At 35.4% G+C, this 16,715-nt stretch overlaps 2 protein-coding genes across 8 annotated transcripts in view; one reads left to right on the top strand and one right to left on the bottom strand.

Annotated features, from left to right (window-relative positions):
• The window catches only part of LOC105250399 (suppressor of lurcher protein 1), a 265,289-nt gene that overhangs the window by 30,883 nt on the left and 217,691 nt on the right, over positions 1 to 16,715 (top strand). For both annotated transcript variants that reach the window (XM_011256469.3, XM_025415580.1), the window contains exon 2: positions 4,389 to 4,455. In XM_011256469.3, the coding sequence (XP_011254771.2) occupies positions 4,389 to 4,455 (67 nt within the window). The remainder of the gene's footprint in view (positions 1 to 4,388; positions 4,456 to 16,715) is intronic.
• LOC105250397 overlaps positions 1 to 16,715 on the bottom strand; it is a 236,962-nt gene that overhangs the window by 73,667 nt on the left and 146,580 nt on the right. Inside the window, exons 1-3 of one of the 6 annotated variants that reach the window (XM_025415561.1) lie at positions 3,309 to 3,573; positions 2,820 to 3,089; positions 2,549 to 2,683 (exon numbers count right to left, since the gene is read on the bottom strand). The exons of 3 other annotated variants lie outside the window; for them this stretch is intronic. The gene's annotated coding sequence lies outside the window, so the exon portion shown is untranslated. Of the gene's footprint in view, positions 1 to 2,548; positions 2,684 to 2,819; positions 3,090 to 3,308; positions 3,574 to 16,715 lie in introns of those variants that run through there. 2 more of the 6 variants (XM_025415550.1, XM_025415554.1) reach the window with 2 other exon arrangements.

Below are 16,715 nucleotides of genomic sequence, written 5' to 3'. Positions count from 1 at the left end.
CATGTCATGCGCAACAGATTTGCGCCTCCGAATAAGTTCAAAGTTCTCTTTGCTAGATTTCGAATTGCAGAAGCGTGGCTTTTGTCGAGGTATGACATTCCGACGAGCAACAGAAAACGATTGAACTGATATTATGGATATTTACGATCTTTTACATCGAAGACGATGCAAAACGTCGAAAACAGAATCACACGATGGCTCATAAGAAATTTGTAATAGATCTTTTTTTAATCTAAATTATATATTAATATTTACTTATATATATATATAAAAGACATTGTACTACTTTGAAATTTTTTATTATAGACTAATAATCTATGACAGACATTCGTGCAACATTTTTCTCTTCCTGTTTTTTGTCATAAAATATTTTTATTCGTTCGTAAATGTAATTGCTGTACTCAATTGTCATAACATAGTCACGCGAAATCCTTTCGAAATATTTATACGACTTTTTTCCACACAAAGCCAGAAACAAAGCGGTGTCGAAAGAGGTTTATTATTTCCGTTAGTGTAATACTTTTTATTCTTTTGTATGCCTTCCTTATTTGATCAACCATTGATCGTTGAAATATGTTGTATATTTAGAACATGCGGTTTGCGCGCATAAACATCATTAAATGTTACTTGAATAACGAAGCGCGGAGCAAATGTCGCACGCGGTTTGTTTGCAAAATGGTGCAGCATCCAATAATACTCGACAACAGTGTATGTATAATAATGTATCGATATAGTATTTCTCTGAAATGCATTTTTTTTTTAACAATGATGAAATAATATTAAATAACGCGGTATTTGTAATCATTTTCAGAATGCATTATTGTAATAAACAAAAACATTAATTAAATTGATTTAAAATATTTTGCAGGGGAGAGGAAGAAAGAGGGAAACGAGAATTTTCTAATTTGATTTTTAACGATATCTGGCGTAAATACAGAAAAGCTTAATTTTTTGTATCAACAGAAAATTCCAATTTTCTGCTGTTGAATTATTTACTAAAAGTTTATAGAAATCAAAATTTTTAATTATATTTTTTTTCTCTTTCTGTTCTTTTCTCTTTTTCTTATGAATTTGTATTTTGACAGATGTAATCATCGTTTTTACCAAACATAAACAGCTAGTGAAACCGCGATATTTTGCATATCCTTGCTTTTTCCAATAATTCAGCGCACAAATTTTCAATTCGTTTGCTCCGCGAAATTTCGTGTAATAAGCTTATTTTTATAAAGGAATCACGAGGCGCAGCTAATATGAAATATCATCAGCTTTATTTTAAGATAATACGCCAAGTTTTAATATTAGTCAGTCTCTTTTTGTTTCTTCGCGAACTGGAACGGCGCGATTCGTTTATTGGCACACGGCCACTCTGAAAAGTGAAAGAAAACGAGATACAATATTTCTGCTCGTTTGACATGCCGTATCATCTACTATTTTATCCGGCACGGAGCTTCATGATGAGAAGTCGGCTCTATCTAACATTTCTGTCTATATAAGGCGACGAGTCATAAAGAGGTACCGTCGAAGTAGGTCACCCAATGTGTCAACGTGAAAACAGTTTTTCCTGACTATAATAGAAGGCTTGAAAGAGTTGACGGACAGCAATCCGGAGTGATTTCTTGACGTTTCCTTGTCAGGCACGTGAGTTATTGCGTATTTTGGGGTGTTGTCATGGATATTTCCTTTAATTCCACATCAATCTCTTCACATCTTTTCATTTTATGGAGATATAGGCTTTATCCGTCCTATTCAATCTCCACCAATTTTGTCAGACCGAATATTTTACATCATTTAAATATATTTTGAATATTTTAATGGAAAGAAAAGAAAAGAGAGAAAAAAGAAACACCTTTATCGATTATATTCTCGCATAAGTAATGTTATCTTTTTATTTTATACACGTCACGAGAGATAAATAAGGTTAAGACAGTACGACGATCGATCCGTTGGATGAGTCATATGTCTTTATGGCATCTTCATTATATTTTTAACAAAGACAGCTATACGCGATGGGTCGAAAGCTTTTAAAAAGTTACATTCGTCGAAATAGAATGAGACCGCCGATGACATTGTACTGCGTCGATGCGTTTAGACGAACTATAACGATGCGTTTTAAGCTTTATTTTGATATGACACGGTGAAAACAGCTTGCTTCTGCTTGCTTTTGCAACAAGTATGTAATTAAAAAACAGTTTACTTTTATATCAAGCAAATTTATAAATGTTTCTGTTTCATTATCTTTTTTTTACATACATATCTACTTTTATTTTATGCACACATACATAACATACGTATAAATTAATATCTAATTAAATTAATATAAAATTAATATTTTATAATATTAATATTGTATATTAAATATTGTATATTAATATTGTATAATTAAATTAATGTAAAATATCTATTTCGATTACGTTAAAATATTAAATCAATTAATCCAAAAAATTATTTTCATATTGAAACATGTGGAGATATTACTCACTTACTAAATTTCTCACATAACGTATAAGATTAATGGAACATTAATTGCGAGAACATCAAGAGAACTTACGAACTCATTTGATTGGCCATTCCATGCAACCTAGGTTACAGCGTATCAACCTATACGCTCGGTGGAATACAATCGTCAGTGCACTTTTGACCTGTGCGACCTTTCGGCCCGACGCGACCTTTCGTGCCTATCTCTCTGCAAAATGAGATTAATGCAGTTCATCAATACTGTGAATATTGAGTCATTATTTGTATATACATATAATACAATCTATTTTGTAAAAGTATTTAAAAAAAGGTTATTTATATTTAGATTTGATAGTATATATTACCATAATGCGATATAAACTGTTCCAGAAGTATTTGACACTTTTTATTTGCATATCGACATAAAGATACCTTATTGCGTGGTGGATTTGAAATGCACAACATATTCAAATCACAAGCGCGATTCACAAATATCGATTGTATTTTGTAATGCATGAGCCAGGATTTCTCTCATTTACATGTCAATATATGACTTTTTCCATCCGCTTTATTAATCTCGTTCATATTACATAGCACTGCATGTACTGTTTACATCGTATATATGTCCCATATACCTGGAAAAAATATTAAAATCTATGAAAATGATAGATTTTGATGCATATCTCGCAAAGATATAGATCGAGTAAAAAGAGATAATTAAAAAATTATAAAACTTAAAACTTATAAAAGTTTGCCATAGAGTACGAGATAACATTTTTTCTCCCTGAATGAAAATTAATCAAAATATCGTTCCGATCATCGGCACTCCATGTTGCAATTTTAAATTTCCTCACCTAACTGTGTAATATCGGAATCTAGCTGAAAATCGTTTTGCTCACGAGACATATGGAATTCGCGAACGAATTCGGGTCTCTTTTTATTTTTTGGGTACGCAGTTAACGGAGAGACGAATTGCAAAAATTCGGTGCAAATACTTCTTGCACAGCTGCCTTTGTACCACGCAGTCGTACATGAGTACATCTCTTGTGACAAGCGCACGCATACGTCCAGTCTATTTTTTATTAGCACAATGAACAGTAAAGGATTGCCTTTACTCTCTCTTTCCTCCTGCCTTTCTCTCTCCCCTTTCTATTTTTTTCTCTCTCCTGGCGCATTTACCATGTAGGATTCTTCTCGTTCCTCGCAGGATTTCAGATGTATGTAACAAGCATTAATAACGCCATGGTTATTTTACATTACGGTCTTAACGCGCGTGTGAAATAATAATTAATATTGAACATTTCACTACAAAACGAAGAAGTATAAAATGCAAAATATAATTCTATACAATATTTAAATTTAAAATCTCTCTGAAACTTTTCATTAACTTTTTTTTATAAAAAAAAATTAATTACGAGGAAATAGACGCTAAAATTATACAGAATTGTAGAACGTTAGTTGCATCCATATAATAAATTAATTGTTATGATCAAAATTAGAGTAAGAAATCTATCCGCGTTCTCATGATGAACTTTGACAGATCTAATTTAAAGAACTTTGAGCTGAAAGATCTTTCTTAAATAGAGTTTGACGTGCAAAACTACCATTTATTCTCGAAAACTTCGCAGGATTCAAAAAGAATTATACGTCTTGTCAATTAAAACTCACGTTAAGTCTCCGTAAATTAGAAATGAATATTCGTTAGCTATTTACACTCTTGAAATTAGACTCGCGAACAAATTAAGAGATAATTTAATTTCCAACGATAACTATCTTCATAATTATTAACCCTAAAAATCAATCTTAAGCTCATTAAAGGATCCAAATAAAATTGATTAATTTTTTAGGACATTTTTTGCCGTAATTTTAATTTCACAGCGTATAGATGCGATTTATGCTTATAAACATTTCATAGGCGTTAATTCTGATTTCAGATGCAGAGAGCGGTGCTACTGCTCTGTTGGCTGCCGCTTCTCAACCACTGCCACGCCGTAAATCCAGGTAAATATCGATTTATTTCTAAAACGGCGAGCGCGCGCATATCGCAAACAAGGGGGACAGGGGGGGAGAGAAAGAAGGAGGGTGAATATTATCGTCGTGTTACCGGGTTGCGAAATCTCGCAGATTCCAAAGGAGCAAGAGGGAGAGAAGAGAAAGAGATTTTATTATTCCGCAGATAGACGATTCCTTCCCTGACATGCCTCGCCGAGGCGGATTACTGTTAACGCGAACCGATATTGCACACACATGTCGGTTTAAGGATCCGTTATCGTGCGCGGACGTAAGCCGCATTTACGTTGGCGCATCGGGCTTAACGTATAGCCGGACGTTAGGTACCCGAACGCATTAGTATCCAGGCAACGTGTCCGACAAAAACAATGCCCCTGTTACCGGCCTCGGCCTCGACTAGCCAGTACCGTTGGCAAAGTCACGAATTGCGAGGATACACACGCTTGTTCTCTTGTGTATAGTATACGAGATATGGTGTAGCTGTTCCGATAACACACTCGTAGACATAAGATTGTAGAAGAGGTGAAAGGTTATAAGTCGGCCATTCCAATGCAAAGCGTGAAATTAAGAGGGGAAAAACAATTGTCGATTATTTCCACACTCGATTGTGTATAACACAGTTTAACAAGAAAGTGATTATATTATTGGGTTGTTTATTTATAGCTTCCCTTTTTATAATTTTTCATCACATGAGTACACATATTTTTGCAAAAATCATATTCAACATGAAAAGAAACAGAAAATAATCACTCTTTTTATTGACTTTTTTTTTGCGTTACATTATATAACATTTTACATGTTTTTCTATATTATTCCATTTTCTTTTTAGCCAGTACCGTTCGAGTATGCTACTGAGGAATATAACTGTTAGCTTGTATGTACATGCAAAGTAAAATTACTTTAATTAGCACATTTTCATGATAATGCACGAGCAAAACTACTGTTATTACAGTCGTACTGAGCATCGCTTAATTCGGGTGTTTTATTCCCATGCGAGGTGAACCATATCGAATTTTACGCTCTTTCATTATAGTAATAAGAACAGTTTATTATGTCGGAGTTTGTAACATTCCGCATACAATCCGTTTGCATGCATTTCGAAGTTGTAAGTGAGCGATTGTAAAAATTTATATGAGAATGCTATTCGGGGTAATATCGTGTCAACTATAATGTAACCGTAACGTATACACATACATACACCCGTATATATTTGCATTTTCTTTGCATGGGCGAGCGCAGAGATGACGCATGAGCGAGACGTTTACAAAAAGAACGGCGTTTAGTTATACGTAACGTACTACGTCATATGACGTCAGATGCAGACGCTGAATTATATTCGGCTTGATGGATTGCTCAGTGCGATTCCGGGTATTCATTGCTTTAGTAGTCAGCTCGGAGGCTGACCCATAAATCAAGAAAACATCGATACGATGTAAAAGTCCTTTTTACAGTTGAAATTTAGTATCGTAATCGTATCGTCAGTTTATCTTTTAATAAAATAATATATTAAAACGTATGTAGACAAATGGCAAGACTAGTATGTAAAAAGCTAATATGAAAGTGCTTACTTTTATCGCAAATTTGGAATTAATAAAATATTTACTTGTCACGCGTGTAAATTTATAATTGTAATTTTGTAAAAAATAAACGATAGAACTACTAAGACAAAAAACAATACAAAAGACTTGGCGAGAAAACTGCGAATATTCATGCATATATTTATCTTATGAACAAATCTCGAAAGTTCTTAAAACTAGATCAAAAATAATAAATAGAACAAAAGTTCTTAATAAAAAGAAAATTAAGAGCTTTTAAAATCTTTTGGTCTTCAATTTTATTTAATAGAAAATAGAAGTGTCAGTATTAAATGATTAAAAGTGTCAAAATATAATTTCGAATAAAAAACATTTTATCATATTAATGGATATTTTTGACGAAATGTCATACGAGATTGAAAATCATCACCCGTCACAAAATTTTCCCAGGAACTTACGGAGAAAATTTGTAAAACATTCAAGCAAATATCTGAAATTAAATCGTGATTTCGTAATGAAAAACAATAAAATTTTGTATAAATTAAAAATTTTATTATTTATTTTATTTTATTATTTATTGTAAAATTATTTAGTTTTATTAAGAACTGCAAGCATTCTACTTATTATTTTTTAATCTGGTTTTAAAAACTTGTAAGATTTATTATTCGTAAGATAAATATATACACGTCCATCCGTAATTTGCTCCTTTTATTATTTATTTGTTTGTCATAAAAAAAACTTGAAAGCAATTATACAGTAAGAAAAAGAGGACAAAATGAACAAACATAACGCATGTGACCGAGCGAAACTTGGAACGAAAAATTAAGCGCGGTAACGCGCTGTAAATTTCATTACAGTACGTAGATGAGTGCCGTTAGAGCGGTGCTGGCGCGGATCGCTCGCACCGCAATTTTTCTGACAATAGAAGAAGAATAATGAAGTGGTAATATGCCGAGCGGCGGCGTATAACTGACCGGCGTTACGCGGCGGACGAGTGTATCACATTTAATTTGGTCGAGCCGTGAGGGACGCACGGATATTCATTGCTCCGGTTGCGCGGCGTCATCGAGCCCGAGTTACATAGACGCGTGCGCATCGCACATGCGGTTAACAGCGCGGAACAAACGGCTCTCCCTCGCTTTCTCGCTCCGTCAGTGTCTCTCCCTTTCTCACCCCCGTCGTTTTCGCGCGTGCGGAAATATTTCGATGGTTTCAGCCTGTCAACGCGTCTAGCGCAACGTTCGGGTTCATCAAGCGGAATTGGCGAAAATTCCGATGCTGGCCGGAACACGATACGTTAATTTCTCACTATCTCTGTTTCTCTCTCCCTCGCATTCGTTAGTAATGTCCGTCGTCACGTCCGAGCGTTGCTCGATATCACGTTTGCGGGAGCAAGTTTAGATCTAATCAATTGGACCGTGAATAATTTTGCTCAGTTTCCCGCTGGCGAATGGGCTGAGAAATCTCGACCCGGCTGCGCGGGGCAAAAGTTCGCTATTACGATCTTAGACTCAAGCGACTCCGGAATACGCTCGCTTTCGGCTTACCGGAAGTTTAATAATACGGCTCGCGGAAAGAGGCAAAACTTGGGGCCCCCGGTCTATATCTCGTCGGATTTGCCCGGGTACTCATGTTACACGAGCCAGATACACCGATCCAAGAGTAATATTCATTAGAGGTCCGGACGCTGTTACGCGCGAAAAAGAGAGAGAGAGAAGGCACTTGTAAATTCTCTGGCCGCGCTAAAGCGCATATTTAAGTTGTAATCGTCGTGCAATTACAAACTTTTCTGAGTTTATCTTTCCGAGTTCTCCGGGACGAGGGTGCAAGTTAAATTTTCTTCCCCACTCGATGTTAACTAGAGCTGCGAAAAACTGGCTACGCAGATCCGGAGATCAAGTCCGGAGAGTGCCTCTCCCGCGACTAAACCCGTATGTACGATAATTAATGCGCGTCTCTGGAATTTTCGTTCTTCTGTATACAATTAGTATTTTCTCTTGAAACTTTGCTGCCTCCCTCTTACAAGCGCTACGAGCAAAGTAAGAATAATAAACAGCGTCTTATTGCGGAATTACAAATTTCCGCCGGATATTACGTATCCGCGTTTTCTGTATGGAAAATACGTGAGTTAAAGTTCGACGCGATTAATTCATGTTTAACTGCACTCGGGTGGAACTGGAAATAACTAACTTGCCGAAAAGATAAGCTTGAATTTCGCCAGCTTGTACAATTGCGATAATTTTGATGTAGCCTCGTTTAGATTTCCGCGTGACACGCGTGTAATATGTGGGCAACACCAGAGAGCGGAGTATACTTTTAACTGCCTTTCTCGTACCGCAAGTGCCGCCGCCGCCGCCGTAACTCAATTGTATGTAAATTGCCGACGGTGTAATCTCGTAAAGCGGCTTAACGTTACGACGAAAGTTTACCGCAACATGTCGAGGTGGGGCGACGACGAAGGCTGAAGGCGCCCAAAACTCGGGCGATATAAATTGACGTAATTTTTTATCCCGGGGTAACACCTGGAAAGCGGGGTCGATACCTTTCAATTGATCTCGAGCTATACTTCTTGGCTCCTTATCGTGGACGACCGCCCCTATCGATCCTGGCCGAGTAGAAACTATCCCGAAGACTCGAAAATCAGGACCGATTCGATCAATTGGCAATAGCGCGGTTTCATTGCGGGCTGCTACCCCGATTGTTTGATGACCTCATGCTGTTACCCAAGTTGCGGCAAACTTTATCTGGCTTTCGAGTAATTTCGGTGCCAGCTCGAAGTTTATCCTTTGTGTCTGCCACGTTGAAAGACATCGTCGCGACTATGCGGCTCAGACGAAAATGGCATTGGGCAAACCTTAGTATTCCTCAGTAAAGTATTATAATTTCTTTTACACACTTCGTTTACGTAATGAGTCAGAAATGGACTTGACCATTCGTCGTCGGCTTTTATTTATCTATTTTTTTTCCTTCGTCTTTTATTTATTTTTTTTTCCTTCTTCTCACTCGTTTCTCTTCGCTTTTATAATCCGAGAAAATTTCTGCCGGAGTTTTACAACTTCTTTATTTAAGAAACAACGATAAGTCTTATTATGATTATCGTCATAATAAAAAGGACGCGCGCGTGTAACGGTCCGAAGAAACGGGGGTTGCAAGGTCCGATGAAATATACCAGCTGACTCTGGCGCTACCCGGAGTAAAAGCGCAAAGTAATAACGCGCGAGATTCGGGCATGCCAGATTTATCGCGGCAACACACACCACTGACGTGACGGGAACGGTAACGAGGCTCGGTAACGACAGCTGGTGTGCACACGGCCCACTTCTCGCAGGCGAGAATACATATACTATACATCTGACATCCCTCCGGTTGCATATATACATACGGTGATCGTGATCCTACATCAACGAGTTGGACTGTCAGCTTTGCGATTTCTCAAATAAGCGATTATCATCGTAATCGCATAAGACAGACTCAAGAAAAGCGATCACTTTTATTACTTCTTCCCTTGTACACAATCTAGGAATTAAATCGGAAGATATGTCTGTCTGTATACATGGTTTGTCCCGAAAATATCCATTGTTTCATATGCATATTCCATTGCACAATCAATGATATCTATTAAAATGAGTTTTTCTCTTTAAACTTTCTTTTATGATCTCGTAAAGTTTAGTTGCTTTTTTTCATTTACTGCGACAAAAATGAAAGTATCTTTTACGTTCCTCGAATAATATCGATAAAACAAACATTAAATTTTATGTTAAATTAAAAAAAAATACTTTTCGAAAATACAAAATTATTCAATGACTGTAACAAAGCGTTAGAGCTTAGTTGAAAAGGAGATAAGAGAGTCAATACGAAAGAAAGTTCGAATGCAAAAATTGAAATGGAAAAGTCACAGCAATATTCATTATTTTTTTTTCTTCAAGCGCTTTATATACTTTTAATATTTTTTTATTCCCGAAATTGAAACTGAAATTGAAACCGAAGCTAGAAGAATAATGTTTTAATACAATTTCTGAAATTCAAAAGACTTCGACCGAGGCAATTTCCGCTGTTACAAAAGAAGAATAGATCAGAGGGATTTTCAGAAGCTTATTATCGCAGAAAAGAATACATTTCTCCAAATGGAACGTATTTCAAATAATTATAATTATTTCAACAGAGCTTTAGTTTGCTATCGGTAGAATAACAATTCGATACAGATTTTGAGACAGATCGCGTATAAAACCATACACATTGTGCATTTGCGTCATGCGCACGCTTACCCACTACTCTCGATGAACGAAACGTCAAAGAGATACTCGATGAAACAAATCCGTGCGACAAATAGAGTGATCGCCATGAAATTCTGTATATGCAAAAAAAATACAAGAAAAGAGAATATGAATGTTTTGAGGACGTCACGGATTCTATGGACTGTTCTATATAACCATCTCCCAGTCCTCAGTGAATATCTGTCACTGCGGAAATTCAATTTCAGGGATCACCGCAACGACAAGATTAATAGTCGGCCGTTTCGCAACTAAGTCGCGAAAAAATGAATTATTAACGAAAAACGGAACCGCCGATACCGCAGCGTAATGGCGATGGAAAGTCGATATTTCGAGTTGCTCTCCTATATTTCACCCTCTTCTTTATATAATTCTTTCATCGCTACATAAGTATAGCGTCATAATTGTTTTTAATAAATTTAAGATAATTGTTTTTATCGTTAATTCGATATGTACGGAAAGGCATAATTGCATTGTGCAATAGCTACAATTTATATTTTTGTATAAGAAACAGATTGACTCGAATCATTCAAACCAATGCTTTTAATAGTTTCAGAGAAAAGATATCGAAATTAATACATAGATCTTTCAACCGAATACATCTCTATTTTGTAGCAATTAAATATCTGAATTATAATGAATTTAGTTCATTTACATATCAAATAATCCTAGTTCGTGCAACCGTTTATTTATATTAAATTAGTTTGTATTGATTTCTTCTGTTAAAATGTGAAAATGTTTTTCTTTCTGGCGGCTTTCTACAAATAATGTATAATTTAATTAATGATAATATTATTTTTTAAGATTAATTAGTCTATATATTTATATAGATTTTTAAATCTGTTTAATCTTGCTTTCATCTTTATTGTTTTTTCTGCAGTGTATGATTAAAAAAATTAAATTAAAATGTTTCGCGCAAATCGACATATTCATAATTGTAGTTTGCATCGTCATAAGCTAATATTTCGTTTTAAAATCTTAATTTAAAGATATGTGAATAAATTATGGTTAATTTGATCTATATTTATTTTTCATAGATATCTAACATAAAAGTTTTTCGCATTAAAAATTTGAAGATTAAAAAAATTTAATAAAAATATTTTTAAAATGTTTATTTTCAGAAACAAATAAAAGACAAAATATATAATTTTTCTTTTTACATTTGATAATTTTTTTTTACAATTTAATAATTTATTGAGGCTTTTTTACTTTTCAGCTTTGTATTATTGTGACCGTATTATTCTGACTTTTCAGCGAGTATATTTCACAATTGGTTTGGAGTAACGATTTTTCAGTTTACAAGAGTTCATTTTTTATTGAAAGTTTAAAAAAATACTATCAAAACTAGAAATGCAATCCGATAAAAGGAACAGACTCTATTTTCTTTTATATTTTTTTAAATATTTGCATTTAGATATTTATTTTAAGTTTTTCACTAAATACTGGAGTATACAAACAAAATGTTAGACATCTATATCGATTTGATATTTGCTGTTGGTTACAAATAAATTTTTTTCGCGAAATCAGAAAACCTTGTGTGTTTAGCACATAAGTTACAATATCTAGATGGCATAAAAATACATTACAATGGCAAAGAATAACATGGGTGTGTCTCATCTCTCGCTAAACGAGAGTACCGGGAAATTAGTTTTCGTGCTCTTTCACAAGGACAGTTTCATTCTTCAAGAACCCGTGCAATCTTCCGTATGACTGAAAAAGATGAACGAGGTGTTGGCACGTGGCAGTGAAATTCTCTCTGTGAAAATTACAAAGCTCCCTTCAAACTTTCTCGTAGTCGACATATTTTTTAAAAATTAGCGACGTGAAATATATGACATGAAACGATTGCTGATGGCTGATATTTTATGAATATATTCGACGTATTCCATTTTAATTTTTTTCACGTGAGCTTGTCGAATACAGCATTGACGAATACGAATACGCTACGACAAATAAAGGCGGTTCGAACGATATTGACGACATTTCGCTCAGTTGGACAGAGTAAAAGGAGATTCCTTCGCTTCTCTGAAATCATGCGATAATCTTCGCGATCAAAATCGAGGTTTCGTGTGGCAAATCAGAAGGGACGGCACAGAAAATAAGATGTAATGCGGTATAAAGTCTAAGGGAAAAGTCGAGCGGATTTGACGATAAACTTTCTCAAGTGTCTGCTTGCTGCATCTCTTACTCTAAAACGAAGAACTTCGCTTATATCATCAAACATGACATTTTTACAAGCTCACAAGTTTTGTCGTTACGTTTCTTTGAGCAACACTTTTTGATTTAGGTGTGTAGGTGTACATCCCAAAACGAAATATCGTTTGAGATTCCATTCACCCGAGCAAGCAAAGAGATCTCACTCGGTCGGCATCGTAGTTCTTAAGTCTCTCTCCGGTACCCGGGATTACGCTGCTGAGGTCCCCGGTATGACGCATAATACCGGAGAGAGATTGGAAAGAACTTACGGTAAGCCGGGAAATAAATACAGCGGTTTCTCTATCTCACATTCCATGGCGCGTATTTTAACAAGAAAACGAACGTACATATCTTTGCCGCGTTTTCGAGATTTCCATGCGGAGAATTAAACGTATTTCGTTTTTTTAGATCAGAGGAAACGGGAATTTTCAGCATGTAGTTTATAAAATATACAATTCATGCAAAAGAGAGATGCGCACGATATTCCACTTAGCTGAGCTTGGATAAAAATATGATTGGTTCGCAATTCGTTGCTTTGAAAATCATTGCAATGAAAAAAACGCGTTCTCCAATAGCAGTTATACTTGATGAAGAATATCTAGAAAAAAGATTTTTTATTTATCGCGATTTAATAAAATCCGTAAAAGGTATCCGTTAAAGAGATTCGGTTTCAAATATCGTGATTAAAAAAATAGCCGCTATATTAATAGTATTAATGAACGAAGTAACACTTTTAGTCTTGCTTCAGGCAGAGCATATTGTAGCTTTTGGAAATTATTCATATATGGAGAAGCCTGTCACTAGCGCAAGCTGTCATTAGCGGAAGAGATTGGGGGTAGATCATGGATATGACATTGTAACCAGTTTATACGAAAGCATTTCCGCGCTCGATAATCATCCAACTGATGCTATCTCCTCAATTGCTTTTAATGGATGGCTCTTATATGCATACATCGATGCGCGAAATCAATCAATATTCAACCCTTTGTGCATCGATCGGAAACTCGACAGTTAATCGGTTAAAGTCTTCTTGCTCCTGGCAACGCGCACGCAATCCATGTGTATCATTCAAATTCGCCTCCGGTGAAACCGCTCCTTTCTTTGCTATTTGATATTTATCAATCACGAAATATATATGTGTGGCTCTCATTGTCAACGGAGTATTTGAATTCTAATTGAAAGAACAAGATGTATCGCCGCTGACATTCCTCCATATTGGATATTTAAAAAATTGCAATCAATGTACAACTATATAAGATTTTTCAGTTTACAAATATATACACATAGATACTATACATATACAGGGTGTCCCAGTTATCCTCCGTCGTCTTTCAAAGACAGATTCCTGGGATCATTTGAAGACGATTTTTCCTCAGCGAAAATGTCAATGAAGGCCATCATTTTTTGCATGTTCCCGATTTTTGTTATCATATATCTTTGCAATTAAGTCTTAAATTAAAACTCAACTAAAGTAAACTCTATCTAAGATTAATCAAAGAATGTAGTTTTGTTAATATTTTATTTCTACAAAGCTTAGTTTACGAAAAACTCCTTATTTCCAATCACTTATAATTCGAAAATTATTAGTGCCTCGACATTTTCGTTGAGGAAAAATCGTCTTCAGACGATCCCAGGAATCTGTCTTTGAAAGATGACGGAAGATAATTGGGACACCCTGCATACAAATAGATATTATATGTATATGGATATTGAATTTGGTGCTGACCGAAATTAATTGAGTTTTAGTTGTACAAACCCGCTATCTCTCCCCTTTAATTCCCCAAAAATAAACGATAACGAGATAGCAAATGCGAGGCGGAATTATTATATTTTTCGCTCGCCTCTCTTTTCCGCTCCTCTCCGCAGTATTTTATAAATACATTTTCATTTTATATTTCCACATATATATCAGTGCTATAAATGTCATTATTATTATCGTTGATAATCGCGAACAATCATTATGTCGTCGTAAATACAAAGCATACGTTATAAATTTGTAAAACCATGACAGAGAAATGTAGCTGACGTGATAATGTACGAACCATTAACCGTGACCGTTTTGCTTACTGAGAATGTCAGGCGAAAGCAACATCGTGATATCTCGTTTCGAGATGAGAGAAGCTTGGAGAGATAGACATCGCGAAATGCGTCACGTTCGTTACATGCATATCTGTAATTTCTTCCCAAATGTCTTCACATTTCGCGGTAACACGAAAAAAAAAAGGAAAACATATTCTCGTGTGCTCTCTCCTTTTTTCTTTTCGCAATAGGTATTATCTCCGTCTGTTATCAGTGAGAAAGCTTCTAGCGAATATCGTGTCCTCTTATGAGCGTTCTGCTCTTTTGCGCGGTTTGTGCACGACTGTAAGATATAATTTTCTCGTTAGAGAAAATGGTGTTTTCGCATACAATCTTCTGACAGATTTCTCGCGTCGCGCGATAAAAAATGCAGTTAAGCGAAATAATTGTATCTCTCATTCAGAAATGTGAAATTGAGATAACTCTTTTACAAAGGGATTAAATAATGCGATATAATTAAATTTCCTGTTATAAGCATTAAATGTGTATCAAAATGTGTATACGGATATATATATGTGTGTGTGTGTATGTGTGTGTGTGTGTGTGTGTGTGTGTGTCTATACAAAGCATATACGTAGATATTGAAATTGCTTTCTTAGGTTAAAGTCTTTTGCCGGGTCGTAACTGGTCTTCCGAGAGCAAAAGATACAATGAAAGATACAATAGAACACACAGCATCTCATTGAAATATGTATAGAAAGTTCACATACAAATAATATTCAAAGGATATCGAAAATATTAGTTTTCAATATTGGACCTGATACAAGAAACTTCCTCAAGTTTACACGTGAATAAATAAAATATCCTTTCCTTCCATACAGATTAAATTATTATTTAATGCAAATGATGTAAGATAAAAGTGCGTTTAGCGTAACGTCAGCATAAGCTTCGTATGCTGTAATATGAAAGTTGTGTAGTCTTTCCCTGCATTATGGAGTTGAATCTAGTTATACAACCAGCTCGTTCACTGCAATTCGGAGCAACAAGGAGTTAGTCAGGAATCTGCGCTCTATAATTTCGAGCGAAAATGTCTTGCTTTTCAATTTCTTCCAATTTATTTTTTTTTTAATTATTTTCTGATTTCACAAGTCGATGTCTATTTCTTTCATTTTCTTGTATCCAAAAATTGGATCATTGATACGGACACAAAAGGTGGAAATACGAATGCTCTGGATGCATGTGGTTCACGTCCAAATATCGGGTTCATATACAGACCGAACCGGGTGTATTCTGTGGATACTGCAAAGTCCGCCCAGCTGATATCGGCGCGATTCATTTTAGGCGATTGCGTTACAGTCACGTCGCCCTACGTACACTAAGATTACTAAGACTAGAATTTCGCATGTGGAATGCCTGGCGGCATGTGCGGCATACAAATTACCTCCTTTATTTTTAAACAAAGAGGATGCGGTCGCATTGAACATTTGTTTCATTATACGGAGGCGTAGGTGGTCTCTCGACTATTATATGTACGTCTATAATCTGCTCTTTACATCAGAAGAACTGCAAATGAAAGTTCCACAAGTGTTCATGTAGTCTGTCGTTCGCAGTTTGTAGTGTAAGCTCCGTTAAAGTTTTGTCTTACTCCGGGATAATTGCTAATATACTCTGTGCTAGCAGCAGAAATTGTATCCAACTGTGAAGGGACGACGCTCGCGCGTTAACTTTAATAGTACTAATCAGCTGTATTTATATATCGACAAAATGAATCGTTTATTTTATATATTTCTCTTTCACATTAATTTATCGAATTATGGAAATCAATCGTGATATGATTCTGGCATTATTTATTTTTTTTAAGCTCTAATATTTCTTTATCCCATTAGAGGATAAGAGAAAAAGGAATATTTGATAATAATTAGGAAAATGTCAAATAATATTATCTCTTCACGAGTTAATAAATTTATGTTTTTCGGAGTGAAATTATATTTAGGCAATATAATTGTATTCGCTCGTTCCCCTTCCCTCTTCATGTATATGTTTTCCCATTAATAGTTAATATTATCCCGTTTGCCAAACGCTTATTAATGCGCATGATTTAATTCGCAACTTTCAACCACAGCGTCAACATTGCGTATATTCTCTCAATGTAATGGTTACCAAAACGGCAAAACGAAAGCCGATCCATCATAATGCTCGATCTATCCCGGAATAATTTCAGCGTGCACGC

The sequence above is a fragment of the Camponotus floridanus genome, unplaced genomic scaffold, assembly GCF_003227725.1.
Source record: "Camponotus floridanus strain SB8 unplaced genomic scaffold, Cflo_v7.5 scaffold1, whole genome shotgun sequence".
Lineage (NCBI taxonomy): Eukaryota > Metazoa > Arthropoda > Insecta > Hymenoptera > Formicidae > Camponotus > Camponotus floridanus.
The sequence above is the reverse complement of the archived record's forward strand: the minus strand, read 5'-3'. Positions and strand labels throughout refer to the sequence as shown.